The sequence below is a fragment of the Agelaius tricolor genome, unplaced genomic scaffold (assembly GCF_023055355.1).
Source record: "Agelaius tricolor isolate 1412-34295 unplaced genomic scaffold, bAgeTri1.0.p SCAF_12, whole genome shotgun sequence".
Lineage (NCBI taxonomy): Eukaryota > Metazoa > Chordata > Aves > Passeriformes > Icteridae > Agelaius > Agelaius tricolor.
In genome coordinates, this window is record NW_027269272.1 from 17,998,940 (window position 1) to 18,014,051 (window position 15,112).

At 57.3% G+C, this 15,112-nt stretch overlaps 1 protein-coding gene across 2 annotated transcripts in view; it reads right to left on the reverse strand.

Annotated features, from left to right (window-relative positions):
- Positions 1–946: 946 nt before the first annotated feature.
- EPHB3 (EPH receptor B3) overlaps positions 947–15,112 on the reverse strand; it is a 29,404-nt gene continuing 15,238 nt past the window's right edge. The window contains exons 4-16 of one of the 2 annotated variants that reach the window (XM_071437953.1): positions 8,507–8,662; positions 8,036–8,371; positions 7,123–7,247; positions 6,799–6,967; positions 6,599–6,704; positions 6,131–6,183; positions 5,842–5,964; positions 5,496–5,743; positions 5,061–5,276; positions 4,822–4,971; positions 4,534–4,727; positions 4,210–4,365; positions 947–3,899 (exon numbers count right to left, since the gene is read on the reverse strand). In XM_071437953.1, coding sequence (XP_071294054.1) covers positions 3,791–3,899; positions 4,210–4,365; positions 4,534–4,727; positions 4,822–4,971; positions 5,061–5,276; positions 5,496–5,743; positions 5,842–5,964; positions 6,131–6,183; positions 6,599–6,704; positions 6,799–6,967; positions 7,123–7,247; positions 8,036–8,371; positions 8,507–8,662 — 2,141 coding nt within the window. In that variant the 3' untranslated portion in view covers positions 947–3,790. Of the gene's footprint in view, positions 3,900–4,209; positions 4,366–4,533; positions 4,728–4,821; positions 4,972–5,060; positions 5,277–5,495; positions 5,744–5,841; positions 5,965–6,130; positions 6,229–6,598; positions 6,705–6,798; positions 6,968–7,122; positions 7,248–8,035; positions 8,372–8,506; positions 8,663–15,112 lie in introns of both variants that reach the window. The other variant, XM_071437952.1, reaches the window with a different exon arrangement.

A 15,112-nucleotide genomic window follows, 5' to 3' on the forward strand; every position in this document is an offset into this window, starting at 1 on the left:
CACAGAGGCTGTGCCAAGCCGTGCCGAGCCGTGCCGAGCCCTGATCCCTTCCAGCTGTGCCGGCCCCAGGCGGCTGACGGGGCTGCGGGATCCTCTCCCTGCCAAGTTGTTGAGGTGTCAGCCAAGAGTTAGCAGGGAAAACGCCAAGCAGCCGGCGAGCCGGCCAAGCCATCCTCCTCAGCCTTCCTCCTCCTCCCTGCTGCAGAGAGCCTCCCACCCTCCCGCTGGAGCCCGGAGCCTCCGGGCCACCCCAGCAGGGATCCCCCTTAGCACTCGGTGTGCCCTCATCCCAGCTGTGCCCCGGGACCCTCCGCCGCCGCTCCCAGGGTGTTCCCCCCATCCCGGCCCCTCCACCTGGGGCGTATGTCCCCCTCCTCTGGGTCTGTCTGGAAAGGGACGATCCCCCCTCCCCGAACTTTCCAGCTCTCTGCAGAGCGGGAACAATCGCAGCCTTTGTCTTCCCTTAATCTCCTGGTTAGGAATTAAAAGGGGGGAAAAAACCCAGCAGCACAAAAGGCTCTTTTGCATGGGCTGGGAGGGGGGAAGCGCAGGGCGCAGGCAGAGCCCAGGCAGGGTGCAGGCAGGGCTTGCCGTGCCCCCAGCCCAGCCTGGCCACCACGGTCCCCAAGGGCCACCCCACGCTGCTCCCATGGCCCCAGGATGTTCCCGCAGTGGCACCCGAGGGCTGGCGGCCCTGGGAGCATCATCTGGTCCACTCGGCCCCTCAAAATGTCCTCACCCATTGGCTGCTCCAGGAGGAGGCAGGGAGCATCTTTAGGGAAGGAATTGGACTGGGTTTGCACCCCCGTGGGGTCAAGTGGCTCCTGCTCACTGCCACGGACCCACTTTTACACACACAGTGCCCAAACACACCCTCACCTGCCCAGCACAGGGCTCCCTGCCACCCAGAGCCCCCCAAGAACCACGCAGGCACCACAGACCTCCATAAAATTCCTTAAATAATTTAATTGAAAAAAAGTCTTTCCGTTAAAAAATATTTTTACAAACGCACGCTCGCATTGATTTCCCTGGCTGCTGTTTTTCGCTGTTGCTTTTCTTTCACCATGGAACACAGCTTTCCCCCAGATCTGTATGGAAAGGGAGGAGACAGGTACAGGATGTGGAGAGCTGCTGGGTGCACCCGTGGCTGGGGCGAGACCCGGGGCTGGCTGCAGGGATGGTGTGTCCTGCCCCATGGGAGCAGGGTGTGCATAGAGAAGGGTGGGAGAAGGGGTTTCTCATTTAAAATGAGAACAACCCCTCCTCAAAGCAAAGCCAGGCCAGGATGGGGGACTGAGATGGGGATGTTTGAGATGCACCAGGACTGGTGGGACCCCAAACTTTGCAGCAGGAGGGGCTGGGGGGCAAGGGCAGCCCCTGTGCCCCTTTGTGCTTCTGCATGGGGGGGCTGTGGGTGGTTAGCAAGCCCCAAACAGGCTCTCATATCTCTTCAGCCACTTGATCTTAAAAGCCTCTCAATGCCAGGTTTCTTCTCCTGATCTGGGAGAGGGGTGAGGTCTGCCCAGTGCTGCTGTTTGGGGTCCCACCATGGTGGGGCTGGGGAGCAGCCAGGGTAGGGAGCAAGCCAGGATGGGAAACCCCAGCAAAATGGGGCCGTGGTGTCCCTGTCTGCCAACATCCCAGAGATGGTGGGATGTGGGGAAACCATTCCGGCTGCCACCTGCGCTCCTGGACTTGTTTACCCTGTGGAGGAGGACGGGGTTAATGAGAAACCCAAGGCCTGTTCCAAGGGAAGGGAAAAAACAGCACCTGCCGTGTCAGCCCAGGGAGGGGGGGATCGGGGCCAAGCACTGGGGAGCATAGGGGTGCACCCCCTCATTTTGGGGAGAGACCACTTGCCCTTCTGTACTGCCAGAAAAGCACCCCAAAAGCCAGTTATCAAGGTAGTGCAGCCAAGGAGGACCTGAGAAACCCAGGACGAGCAACTGGGGTTCCACTTGGCCACTGTCGACAAATCTCCCCTAGACTGAGGGCATGGCCCCCCCAGATTGCTCTCCCAGGGGGTCACCTTGCCACCTGCAGCTGCTCCGTTCACCCTGGTGAGCTCAACCCTGCTTAAAAGCCATTTTGTAGAGGAGGAGTGAGGCCATAATCCAGGGGTGCCAGGGGCTGCTGCAACCCTCCTGCTGAGGGCAGGCTGCCCAGAGGGAGGCAGGGGAGGAGCAGTGCCCTATGGAGAAGCCCCGGAGCTGTGGGGACCCTCTGGCATTGGATGAGCAGCGGGCATGGCTGTTCCCTGCTTGGCTTTCACATTCCCTGTTTGCTTTCCACAGTTCCAGCTTGACTTGAGGAGGGTAGGGGGGGGAAAAATGCTGAGTATTTCTAGTACATTAGAGTTTCCTGACTGGCTCTGACCTGGGACTCAGAGCCTCCACCGTGTGCCTCATGGGGAGCGTGCTGTGTCTCCCAGCACCACAGGGTTGGTACAGGATCACTGCCTGGTCCCTGTCGGACAACCTGAAAACATGACAGCAAGAGAAGGGGAGAGCAGAAAGGGGCACACAGCCAGCTTGGGGTCGGCCAGGAGGAAGAGAAGGATGACCCTGGTGGGCAGCGAAGCTGCAGGCAGCCGGGCCCATCCAATGAGAGCGCGATCGAGCAAAGGAAACTCGGGTAAAATTCTTATTGCCTTTATTCTGCCCATTGCCTCCCACAGTCCTGCGGCCAGCACACACCCACGCACGCATGCACACACTCACGCACACTCAGGCACGCTGGGAGTCTCTCCCTCGGCTCGGAGGAACCGGGCTGCAGTGAATCCTCAGGGAAAGGTGAGTGAGTCTTTTGGCAGCAATCACAGCGTGTGTCAGGAGCGGGCGGCACCTGCTCCTTCTGCATAAAAGAGGAGGCTGGGGGAGGCGCGGCCCCCGGCGCAGCCCCCGCCCCAGCCCCGCTCTCCGGCCCTCGGGGGAGCGCGGCTGCCGTCCGTCGGTCCGGGGGCGGAGGGTCCCTGTGCAAACGTGCTGATGGCCTCGCTCTGCAGTCCAGAGCCGGCCAGGAGAACCAAGAGGGTAAGAGATGAGGAGCCGGGCACCTGGTCCCCCTCCCTCCCCTTTCTGCTCCCTCTTATCTTCTTTTAATATATCTCTTTTTTTTTCTTTTTTCTTTTTTTTTTTTTTTTTTTTTTGCCTAACTCCCTGCATAGTAAATCGGGTTCGGGTTCTGGCGTGCAAAGCCAAGAAAGGGAGCGAAGCCTTCCCTTCGGACACGTTCCAGTGCAGACCCTTGGGCGGAGGGCTTGCCAGGGCTGGAGAAGAGGAGTGATTGTCTGGGGCTGGTGGCCCCAGCCCTGTCGCTGGCTCGGCCTCCCCTGGCTGCTTCCATGTGGGGAACAGAGTTAGGGAAGGCTTCGGACATGTCTGACAGACTCGGCGGACGGGTCAACAGTCTGTGGCCTCGGGGAGGTGAGGGAAGTGAGGATTTGGGGGAAAACAGGGTGAAAAGAAATCCAAGAAGCAGAACAACTCTTCAAACCGATGAGCACCAAGACAGGGTGGGAAGTGGGATGTGCCATCTCTGTCCCATAATCCATCTTCAATATGAAGATGTGTTGCTGCCTCGCCATTCCAGGACAAGGGACGAAAAGCTGGGCTCCCTCAGCATGAGTGCCTTCGATCCAGGGAAGGGCGTCCCGTCCCATCCCGTCCCAGGCGACCGTCCGAGGCAGAGGAGCGCCGTGTGGAGGGGAAAACAGGAAGCTGGGCTGCACCGCAAACCGAACCTTTATGGCAGGTTCCCTTGGTCCGTTCCAATGCAGAGTCCCCTGTGGTCAAACCTGCACTGGGAGCGTCTGGTTCATCTGCAGCCTCATGTCCTGAATGCTGCTCAGGATCTTCTTCTGGTGCCCTGCTAGCGTCACCCCTATCCTCAGCAGGTCCCTGCAAGGAAAAGGTGACGACTCAGCCCCCAGCCACGAGCAACATCAACATGTGGCCCTGCCCCACTGGGGCAATGGATCTATCAATCATTACAGCCCTCTGCCAAGCTCCAGTGCTTCCTTTAACACCAGAGGGAACCGGAAGCTGAATCCTAAACCTGAACTCCCTTGGGATTGGATGCTGAATCCCAGTCCTTAATTCAGGCCACATGCACCCAGGTGGGACGAGGTGGCTGTCAGATAGGCAAGGGAGAGTGTGTAGCAGCACCAGTCCCAGTTTGCTCCCTCCTCCCCTCCAAGCAGGCACTTACTCTGCAGTCATCTGTGCCACCAGGTCGAAGGAGGCAAACCCAGCATTGACAAAGTTCTCCTTGTACCGTCCCATTTTGATGGCATCCAGCCAGTCTCCCACGGTGGTGAAGGTGGTGTAATCTGGGACAGTGCGGTCCAAGAGCGGCTGGGAGATGCTAAAGGGCAAGAGAGCCGCAGGTCACAAGGAGCAGGGCACAGAGAGGTGTAACTGGAAGCAAGGGATCCCCATTCTTATCCCCTCCCTCCCACAGCTCTATTCCCAACCACTCCAGTGTTCCCTGGAATTGGGGTATGTGCTGGCTGGAAACAAGGATGTCACTGACCCAGACTGCACGCTGGCGATGACCTTCAGGCTGGCAGCATTGCGGATGAGCTTGTCCAGCGTGTTGACAATCTGTGCAAATTTGGGCCTCAGGTTGCGGTCCCGCACCCAGCAGTCCAGCATCAGCTGGTGCAGTGCAGTGGGGCAGTCCATGGGGGGTGGCAGGCGGTAATCCTGCTCCACAGCATTGATCACCTGCAGCAAGACAGGCAAAGGCAGGTTGTGAGCCACCTGGGCTCCCACAGGCAGCCTACAGCTCCCGGTTCCCTGCTCCCCAGAGAGCACTCACATCCTGGTTGGACATGTCCCAGTACGGTCGCTCCCCGTAGGACATCACTTCCCACATGACAATGCCGTAGCTCCACACGTCGCTGGCTGAAGTGAATTTGCGGTAGGCGATGGCCTCAGGAGCTGTCCATCTGATTGGGATCTTGCCTCCCTGCATGGATACACAGCTCCATGATTAGTGCATACCTGAGGTGTCTCCCCCCACCCCCAGATCCCAGATCCCTCGTGAGTGTCCCGTACCAGGGAGCTGGTGTAGGTGGGGTCAGCTGGGTCATCCTCCAGGAAGCGAGAGAGCCCGAAGTCAGACACTTTGCAGACCAAGTTGCTGTTGACCAGGATGTTGCGGGCAGCCAGATCCCGATGCACATAGTTCATCTCCGAAAGGTACTTCATGCCAGCGGCGATGCCTCGCATCATTCCCACCAGCTGGATGACTGTGAACTGCCCATCATTCAACTGCCAGAGGAGAGATCAGAGGGGTTTGCAACACCCTGAACAGATTGAGGAAGGATCCCAATGTGCTACCACCATCACCTTCCTCCTCCCTCTTCTCCCACTCAGAGCTTAACCCTGGGACACTGGCATGACAATGTAGAGAGATGGAGAAGGGCTCAGAGCTGCTGCCCCTCCATGCACTGCATCCCCAGCCCAAGGCAGGAGGGGATGGATGCTCACCCGGAGGAAGGAGTCAAGCGCACAGTTCTCCATGAATTCCGTGATGATCATGACGGGGCGGCTCTTGGTCACCACCCCCTCTAGGTGGATGATGTTGGGGTGGTCGAACTGGCCCATGATGCTGGCCTCGCTCAGGAAGTCCCGCCGCTGCCGCTCTGTGTAGCCCACCTTCAGTGTCTTGATGGCCACGAAGATCTCGCGGCGGCCAGGCAGCTTCAGGCGCCCACGGCACACCTCACCAAACTCCCCTGTAGTGGGAAGGAGAGAGGGGAGCAGCACGGTGAGCCACAGGACAGGGTGAGAGGCAGCAGTCTCAGCATCTGCTGTGCCCAGCCCCAGGACTTGCCTGCTCCAATGACCTCCTCAATTTTCACACAGGAGATGTCAATCTCTTTGGCGAATTCCCGGACAGCTTCATTTGGGTCCTCGTAGGTGAAAGGGTCAATGTACACCTTCATCCCAGGGGTAACTGCAAGGGCAGAAGCCATCACCAGGAGGGACACAGCAAGGGTGACAGATGTCAAGCCACTTGGCTGGCTGTCAGCCCACCCCTTGTTAGAAAAGGCTGCCCCTTTGCATGGGACAGGAATTGGGAGAGGGCAGCTGGAGTCCATTTGCTGGGCTCTCACACTCACCATATTGCTGCAGCTTCTCTGTGTACTCAGGGTCGGTGTTGTTGCGCTGCTTCCTGCCCAAAGGAGACGAGAGGAGGTGTTCAGTAACCATCCCTTTCCTGATGGGGCAAAGACATTCACTGCCAACTTCCAAATCCCAGCACAGACAGCCTCTGCCAGAGAGCCTTCCCTCTGGCAGCCCGTGCACAGAGCTATCCCTCCACCCGAGGTGCGATGGGAGGAGATGGCCTAGTTGTGCTGAGTGCATGGCAGGAGCCTGGGCAGAGCACAGCTCGTACTGTGGAAGCAGAAGCACAATCCTGCCACAAGACCTCTGCTCTGGGACCCATGTGTGACTGGTGCAGTCCTTCACTCTGTGACTGGAGCTGCCAGAACTCTGCCCACAGGTGAAGGGGGAGAAAGCTCTGTGGCAGACATGAGCGACCCCCAAACCCAGATGTGAAGCCCTCTTCCCTGAAAAGCCAGTACCTGAAGCAGACGATGGCAATCACCACCACCACGATGACGAACACCAGTCCTGCAGTGGCCGAACCCACGATCAGAGGCAGCTCCTGGAAAGTCTTGCTGGTGGAACCTGATGGAGGGACAGGCAGGAATCGAGGTCAAGCTGGGAAAGGAGCAGGCATGGGAGGGCTGGGCGATGGAGGCAGCCCAGTACTGGTACCTACCGCCCTCGGCAGTGGTCTGGAACTCCGTGGGGAGGCTGTAGCGGCCGTACCCCGCCACGGTGCGCGCCCGCACCTGCACCATGTACCGAGCGTTGGCCTTCAGCCCGTCCAGCCGCACCGAGTTCTTCTGGCTGGTGACTGTGTTGGCGATGCCATCACTCTGGCCTTGCTGTAGGGGAGACATGGGTGTCACCTCTGTGAAGCCACCCTCCATCTGCTGGCTCCCACATCCCCCAGGAGCCAGGTTTGCAGGGACCCCCTATGCCATGGTGCTGATGGCCAACTAAAAGGGCTGGAGGAGGCAAAAGGCTGTTTCTGCTTTACCTTCTCCGAGTACTTGATCTCATAGTCCAGAATGATGCCGTTGGGTCTCTCTGGGGGAGTCCATGACAGCGTCATGCTGTTCCCGGTGCTGCTGTGCAGGTGCATCGTCGGTACGGCAGACGGGGCTAGGAAGGAGGGCAGGAAAGGAATGAGTCACCTGCACCAGGTTTCCCCCTCCACCATCCCACACAGTGTAGGGAATGCTCTGACTGTGACCTGCTTGGATAATCTTGGTGGAAAGGCATGGAAAAGCTTTGAGACTCATGGCCTCCCCCAAGTCTCCATAAGGAGGTGTGATCTCAGCACCAAGGGGAGCCTCAGAAATAGCACTGAAGTCATGCTTCACCCCATGCCTAGCTGCAGACTGGTCTGGGGAAGGGCCCTGCCAACCCAAACTGGGGCTCCCTCCCCTCCTCCATTTGCCAGAAGCTCTGTGCTCCACCCCAGCAGCAAGACCCGTGAAATCAGATCAGTGCGCAGTGGCTGGAGATTACCAGCACGCTGGAGCGGGGCCAGAGCGGGAGGAAGGAGGGAATGGCAGAGCACTTGGCTGCCTGCAAAGGCTTGGGCTGGTGCTGAGCCTTCCCAGGCACACAGGGGAGAAATCTCATTTCCTTCCTCCTCCCCTCGCAGCAGGCACAGCATCTCTGGGGTAAGTCTAGAAGATCCAGAGCTCTCTGGAGCATCTGCCAGCCCTAGTCTTCTCCACTTGCATGCATTTTGATCTCATCTCCTCTAGGGACATGCTTTAAACAGAGAGGAGAGTTTACCCAGGGGATTAGATGCAGGCCCAGAGAGCCAGTTAGGCGGCACCACAAAGGATTGCAGCCTCCCAGGCTGTCAGAAAGAAATCTCTGCTCCACTCCGCTCTGTGGAGAAGATACAGCCCCTGCTCCCTGGTGGCTCCACTGACCTGCCTGGTTGGTGGTGATGTTGACAGAGGCAAAATGGGGAGGGTAGGGACTCTTGTTGGAGATGCCGTTCACGGCCTGGATCTCGAAGGTGTACTGGGTGTGGGCCATCAGGTTGCTGATGTAGATGCGTCGCTCAGTGAGGCCGAGCTGGCGTGGCACGAACTCCACGTTGTCGTCGCAGCGGGTGCACAGGCGCCGCTCCACGCTGCATTTCTTGCAGATGACGTTGTAGAGCAGGTCGTCCCTCCCGCCTGTGTCCTGCGGCTCGCTCCACTCCAGCACCAGCGACGTCTCGTTCACGTTGGAGATGACATTGCGGGGGGCTGAGGGGACACCTGCAGGGAAATGTGGGTGTCTTCATGTCCAGCTCAGCCCTGGCATGGGCACAGCACATACCCCCATCCCAGACACAAACCCCCATCACCTCCACAGCTTCCCTTGCTCCCCTCCCTGCCCAGAGCAGGACTCACTGGTGCAGGCGCTGTCTGCGGGGTCCGTGTCTGCCCGGAAAAAGCCGTTTCGACAAGTGCAGACCATTGCTGCTCCAGAGGTGGTCCGGCTATTGGGAGGGCAGGGAGAGCAGGGACCTTCCCCCTGCTTAGATTTGAAGGTTCCTGGGCCGCACGCTGGAGGAAAGAAAACCAGACCTGGGTTATAAAGTGAACCCAGAAAACATTCACTGCTCCCACCATAGCTGGGCACACTCTTCCTCGCTGCCCTGCCAAATCTTTGATCAGTGGCTTGAAGACCTCAGGCCTCCTACAAGCCTTTCCACTGCCATCAGCCATGCCCAGGGACTCACGGCTGGGGAGGGTGAGAAGAGTGGGCTGCTGGAAGCACCAGATGGCTCAGGCACAGCTCTGCCAGGAAATGCTGGGCTCCAGCAGCAGGTCCGAGGTAATTGGAGGTGGGAAGAGTTGGTCACCACCAGCAGTATGGGGGGCAGAGCAGACCCATCCAGAGCTCCATTCCTCAGTTATGTTTCTTCACTGCCCTTCTCAAGGGTATTACCATGCTCCCTTCCATGGAGGAAGGGCATGCTGTTTTCTAGACCTGGCAACCTTCAAAGTGCCAGGTCCATCCTCCGGGGAAATAGGACTGGGAAGGAAAGAATTCCTCTACAGCCCTGTCTGCAGCAGTCCCTGCTAGAGGCCTCCACCACCCAAAATCAGCCACTCAGCCCCAAACCTTCCGCCTCAGGCTCTTGAGCCACTTCTCAGTCCCGGGGCGGCGGCACCTCATGAGGTCGGCTCAAGTGGAGCGCTGAGCGAGATGAAAACATTCCTGCAGGTCCTTGGCTGAAGAGCTGCTTCAGCATCACTGCCACCTCCCTCCTCCGCTTCCGATCAGGGTCCTTCAAGGAGCCACGAGTCCTGGGATACAGCCCCATTGGCATCACAAGGTGTTTATTTGTAATGAGGGGCACGTGAAAGGTTTAACAGCACTTGAGCCGAGGAGCAGAGCAGCCTCGGGAACCTGACCCACACCTCGAAATAGCCTGATTTATCACACTGCTGCCCATGGAAGCGGATTCTGTGCTCTGTGTTTGCAGCCGGATGAGGTGAGAGACCCACTGGCGCCGGCTCTGCTTCAGCATCACCCTGTTTGCCACAGCTGGGGCAGCATCAGCACTGACGGCCCCGAAGGAGGGCACGTCCTCCTCGCTCCACCACGTTAGGGAAGCTCCCAGGGCAGGTAACCCTCCCACGCCAGCCATACATCATCCTGAAAACAGGAGGAGGTTTCCTGGTGCTTCACCAGGCTCTGGCAAGTGGAAGTTTCCTGCTATGAGGCATCTCCCGACACCCTCTGTGGAAGTTTTCCGGCTAGTTGCAGCCCCACATGGGGCGTGGAGTGCTGTGAGTCACACGCTGCCAAGCCGGCCCCGCAGGGACCCACACACAGCTCCAGGTGCTGTCCTGGGTTTGTCCAGGCACCAAGCAACAGCAACCCCAAGGGAGAAGCCCCACTCCTGTGCAGTGCTGCTGGCCAGGGGGATGTGAGAGCAGCCCTTGCAGAGACAACTGCCTGCTCTCCCACCCCTCTGCCTGCATGGGTGTCAGGAGCTGCTTCCTGCTGCCAGGGTGTGAGCCTTCCAGCAGTGAGACTCTTCTTTGGTCAAAACAGGACTGACTACATGGCTCAACCAACTCCAGCTCCTTGACCTGAGTTCACCCAGCCTCTGGGCCTTCCCTTTGGAAATGAAAGCTTTGCCCGTCCCGACTGTGCAGGCTGGAAGGCAAAGCAGTGCACAGATCTGCTCCTTGGCAAGCAATGGGAAGCCAGCAGGTCCAGGGCTTCTGTGTCCCCAGCCTGGGACAGCCAGGCCACTAGAAAATGTGTTTTTATGTGGACAGCAGAGGCCCAGAGGTCGCAGAGAAGCCTTGGCATAGGCAGACACACCCGGCTGGAGTCCCGGGCGGTTCAAACTGGGTGGATGCAGATTCTCACATAAGGAACCAGATTGTTGAGGAATGAGAGATGACTGAAACCTCTTGGACAGGAACGCTCTGGGCTCAGAAAGCTGCCAAACATGCTTTGGTTATGGAGAGGAGCCCAGATCCATCAGGGACAAAACCCCCTGAACAGGCTTGTTGGGGGGAGAGTGAAGCCGGAGCAACCAGAGCTTGTGTGAAGCTGACAGCCCAAGCATGGCATGGCAGCCAAGGACAGCCAGGGGCTTGCAAAGGACGCAGAGGGCATTTGGTCTCAGCACATGAAGTGCCAGCTGGTGCCCAGTGGGTTACGGGCACAGAGGTGACAGTGGCCTCCCAGACACAGGAGGAAGGGACAGGCAGAGCTGTCCTTCAGCAGCTCCCTGCCACCCCTAAGTAGTGCCCAGTGCAGGCACAAGGGATGAAGGCCTTTTCTTTGCATCCTTATGCCATCCTGGCAGGAGGGGGATGAGCCATGAACCAGCCCTGTTAAGAAAGGGAAGAGCAGCAGAGGGACCGAGGCCCAGATGCGCTCCACTGTGTAGATTTCCAACTCTGCTTAATAAATCAGAGCATAAAGACCTCGGTGGCAGTGTGACAGCTCTCAGCCGCCACATTTGAAGGCTGTAACCGAGCTGAAAGCTGATCCCAGGTCCCTGGTGGATAAGCCGCTGTGTCATCTCTTCTCTGCAAGAAACTGCCTGTACAACAACCACTGTCTTGGCCGGCACGCTGCGGAACGAGCCTGGGAGCTCTGGAGTGGGAACGTGACTCCATCCAGCCGGAGCTGGGAAGCCAGGCTCCCTTCTCCCTGCCGAGAGCTTTGCATAAGCACTTTTCCTGCTGAAGTGTCCTCAAATAAAATAACAACTCTGAACCTCTGCACACAGATCACATCTCCTGGTGCTGTGCTGCGGTCACTTCTGGGGAGAACATGACAGTCAGTGACAGCCACAGGATAACAGGTCAGGGAACCGAAGCGGAGAGGAGCCGCTGGTTTGATGGCAGGGAGAGGCAGTCTGGCCTGACAGCGGGGATCAGCCACAGAGGGGATTTGTGTGGGGCGTGGGAGGGAGGAGGACAGTAACAGAGCCCTGCTGTAAAGCTGCCCCTACACCCCCATGGGGCATTGCACTCCCGGCATGGCAAAGGTGGCCGTCCAGTTCTGGCAGCCCCTCCAGGATTTTCATCAGCCACCCTCCTCCAGGGCCTGATCCTGTCTCAAAAAGCTGCAGCACAGAGCTGGGGGAAGAGCAGGGTACTGCTCCCAAATACAATCTCCACCGTGGTGAATAAAGTTCAAGGAAGGGAGCTGAAAAAAACACCGAAATAAAACCCTTCTGCCAACAGCAGAGAGCAGTGACTCATCCCGTAGGCAGCCTCCATTATTGCATGGGATGCAGGCAAGCAGCAATGAACCATGCGTGCATCCCCAAAACTGTGGGGTCCCCTCCCCTGGGGAAGGCAGGGATAGCCATGACACACTGGAAAAAAACAGCCCCAAACTACCATGTTTCATGTTCTGACTGCTTCCCATTCACACTACAATATTCCAGCATCCTTCCAGCTATTTCTCTCCCTGTAGGATTGAAGCAGGACGCCTTGCCTGAGCCTAGATAAATTAAACTGATCATATCCCTTTGCCCATCAACCCTGTAATTTCTTTAGAGGCAGCAGTCAGGTTTGTTCGGGACGATCTGTGCTTTATGAACCTGCACAGCTCGCTCCCTTCTCGCTGTCGTAAGTGGCTACAGATGGAGCAGAGCTGTGGAAGCAACAGCCTGGCTACAGCCGAGGCGGTAACTCTGTTTTTAAGTCTCTCTTAAAAGGCAGTTATTTAAAATAAAGTAAAATAATCACCCTTTGGGTGAAAATATTTCACACTAGTGTAGTCCAAAAGCAAATGGAGTAAATCTGAAGGGAGAGGAGAAGGGAGAGAGCCTTTGGGGGTTTGAAGTGGCATCCAAGGAACAGGCAGGAAAACAATTTTTTCCTTTCTTTTTTTTTTTTTTTTTTTTTAAGAAAAGAAAAAAAAAAAATTCAATAAGCAAAGCTGCCTCTTGAGCCACAGTGGGTCACAGGCAGGACGGCAGGGGCAGATTTCCTCGACTGTGTTACAAGTAACCCATTGTGGAGCTGCCTGGCTGTAAACCGGCAGCTCTCCCTGCATTCCCTGCTGCTGCCTTTGATCTGGAATCCCGGGCAATTAATCCCAGGCAGTTTCACTTCCTGGGTTTCATGCAGCAAGCCCATGTTGCAATGCAAAGCTGCAAACAGTTGGCAAGTGCAATGCTTGCTTGGCAATTTTTTTTTTATTTAATTCAGGGTGATGTTTTCATTAGTCACTGATTGCAAGGGAAATTTATTTTTGCAAAAATTCTGATTTTGGCCCCAGCTTGACCTGTGCTCACCTACTGATTGTGCCTAAATGTTTAGTGCTTGGTGCCTCGAGAGAAGAAACATCAAGAAGACTGAGAAAGGGGTCTCAGGAAGGTGTGGTGTCATGCTGGACACTGTCACCCCCAGTGATCCTACAGTTTGGGTATCCATGGACTGCGCCACACAGACTCAGCTCCCCTCCCAGGCAGGGTGGAGGCTCTGGGGGCTCTGTGGTCCTCCTCCCAAGCAGAGGGGACCTGCAAGGAGGGGGCTCATTGCCCACCCCAGCACAGCAGCCTTTCTGCCTTTGTGTGAAGCCAGCAACACAAGGGGTGCAAATCCCAACAAATCCATCATGGAGCACATGCCCAGGAGCATTTTTGAGGAGCCCCTTGACACCAAATCCCTTGAACTGTTTGGGTGCCTCCTAATGAAAAGGAGAAGGGATGGGGCTGGGGAAAAGCTAAACCCCAGGGGCTGCAGGGCGTGGGGTGTGAGTGCAGTGCACCCCAGCCCATGGAGGCATGCAGGAGCCTTTGCTCCCCTCCCTGGCCAGCAGCTCCTTCTTGTCCTCCAAGAGCTGCCTCTGCAGCTCTGCGTGGCAGGGAGTGTGTGGGAAGCGGCACAACCCCCAGAAGGGCCGTGTGCTAATTAAATAAAGATAATGAGGCTGAGAATGAGATGCCAAATCAATGCTGTGGCAACTCAGGAGTAGAGCGCCAGGTACCAGCCTGGCGGATCGCCTTACAAAGCATGCCAAAGAAACTGTCTTCAGTCGGGCAGGATGAGCCCTCTGCTCCCGAGGGACTGGGATACAAGCTGCATTGTAACAGGTCTGAATGTGAGCTCTAATCTTGGCTTGGATGGAGATAAAGAGGAGGAGGAGGAGGAGGAGGTCTTCAAAGGCCACTGAAAGTCTGGGAAAAGGGGGAGATTTACAACAGGGCTTATCCCATCTAAGCAGTAACTGGGTATTGTTATTTATTAAAATGCCATCTGGCACTCTGGAGCGCTGCTCGCCTGCACGGTGAAGCCCCTGCAGGCTCCCTGGGGCAGGAGTGATGAAACCCCAGCTTTGGGGGGCTGCACCACACCTCTGCCCACGACATCAGCTCTGAGACTTCTTGGGGGTGCTGGATGTGGAAATGGGGTAAGGGAACATCCAGCCAAGAGGAGAAAAGGAGCTGCAGCTCCAGCTTCTCCCAGCCCTTCTTCAGCTGTTTCCACTTAAAACACACGATCATATGGCGGAAAATCTGATCCTGCAAGCGCAGTGCAACTTTCCCAGAGAAACGTGAGGACACCGCTGCTCCTGCCCAGCGAGGAGGCAGGCTGCCGGATGGAGATGTGCCCGTGGCCCAGCGTGGCTTCCCTGCCTGCTGCAGCAGAAGCTGGGGCTTGGTGGGAAATCAAAGGCGCTGGGAAAGCTGCCACATGGGGGTCTGTCCAGCTTGGGGATGTGGAGATGGGACCTTGCCCCAGGCTCCTGAGCCTAATCTGAGGAGCTCTGTCCTGCCTTGGGATGCCCCCTCTCAGCACATGCCCAGTTCTGGCTGGAAACTGTCACCTTGTGCCCAAACCCCACTCTCTGCTGGGAAAGAGCCAACATCGTGTATGGTCTAAGATCTCCCAGTCCAAACAAGAAGGAAAGCAGCTACCCAGGAGCATGGACCTCAGTGCAGTTTAAAATGTGGATGGATGCCTGACACTGGTGTCCATTAGCTCAGGAGGAGCCAGATTGGCTGCTCACAAGACTGATGCAGGGGGCTGTGGCACTGAAGTCAGAGCTGTGCTGGCATGGATGGTGCTTGAGGCTCTGGATCCCTGGCAGAGCTGCGGCCCTGTGGAGACTGACCTCTCCCTACCCAGCCACAGCAGCACAGCTGTCAGCTACCCTGCTCCCAAAGCCAGCGGGGAGGCCACCCTGGCCCGAGCCCCACGTCACAGGCCATCCCAAATCACACAGCCCCTGCCAAGAGCAAAGGGCTGGCGCCAAGCATCCCGTCATCGGCCAGCACAAGGCATCCAGGGCTGGGGGCCCTGCCAGCATCCCGCTCCCTGTACAATGCCTGCAGCCAAGGGGAACGGCAACCTTTCTGCCCTAAACCCCAGCCACCCCAGGGCAGGGTCCTCCCTGCCAGAGACAGCTCACAAGAAAAAAATCACCCCAAGGGAATGCAACATTCATCCAGACAGATTTTTCCTTATCAACACACCCGAACTGGGGTTAAACAGCAACACCAAAGCTATCGTGGGAGAGCA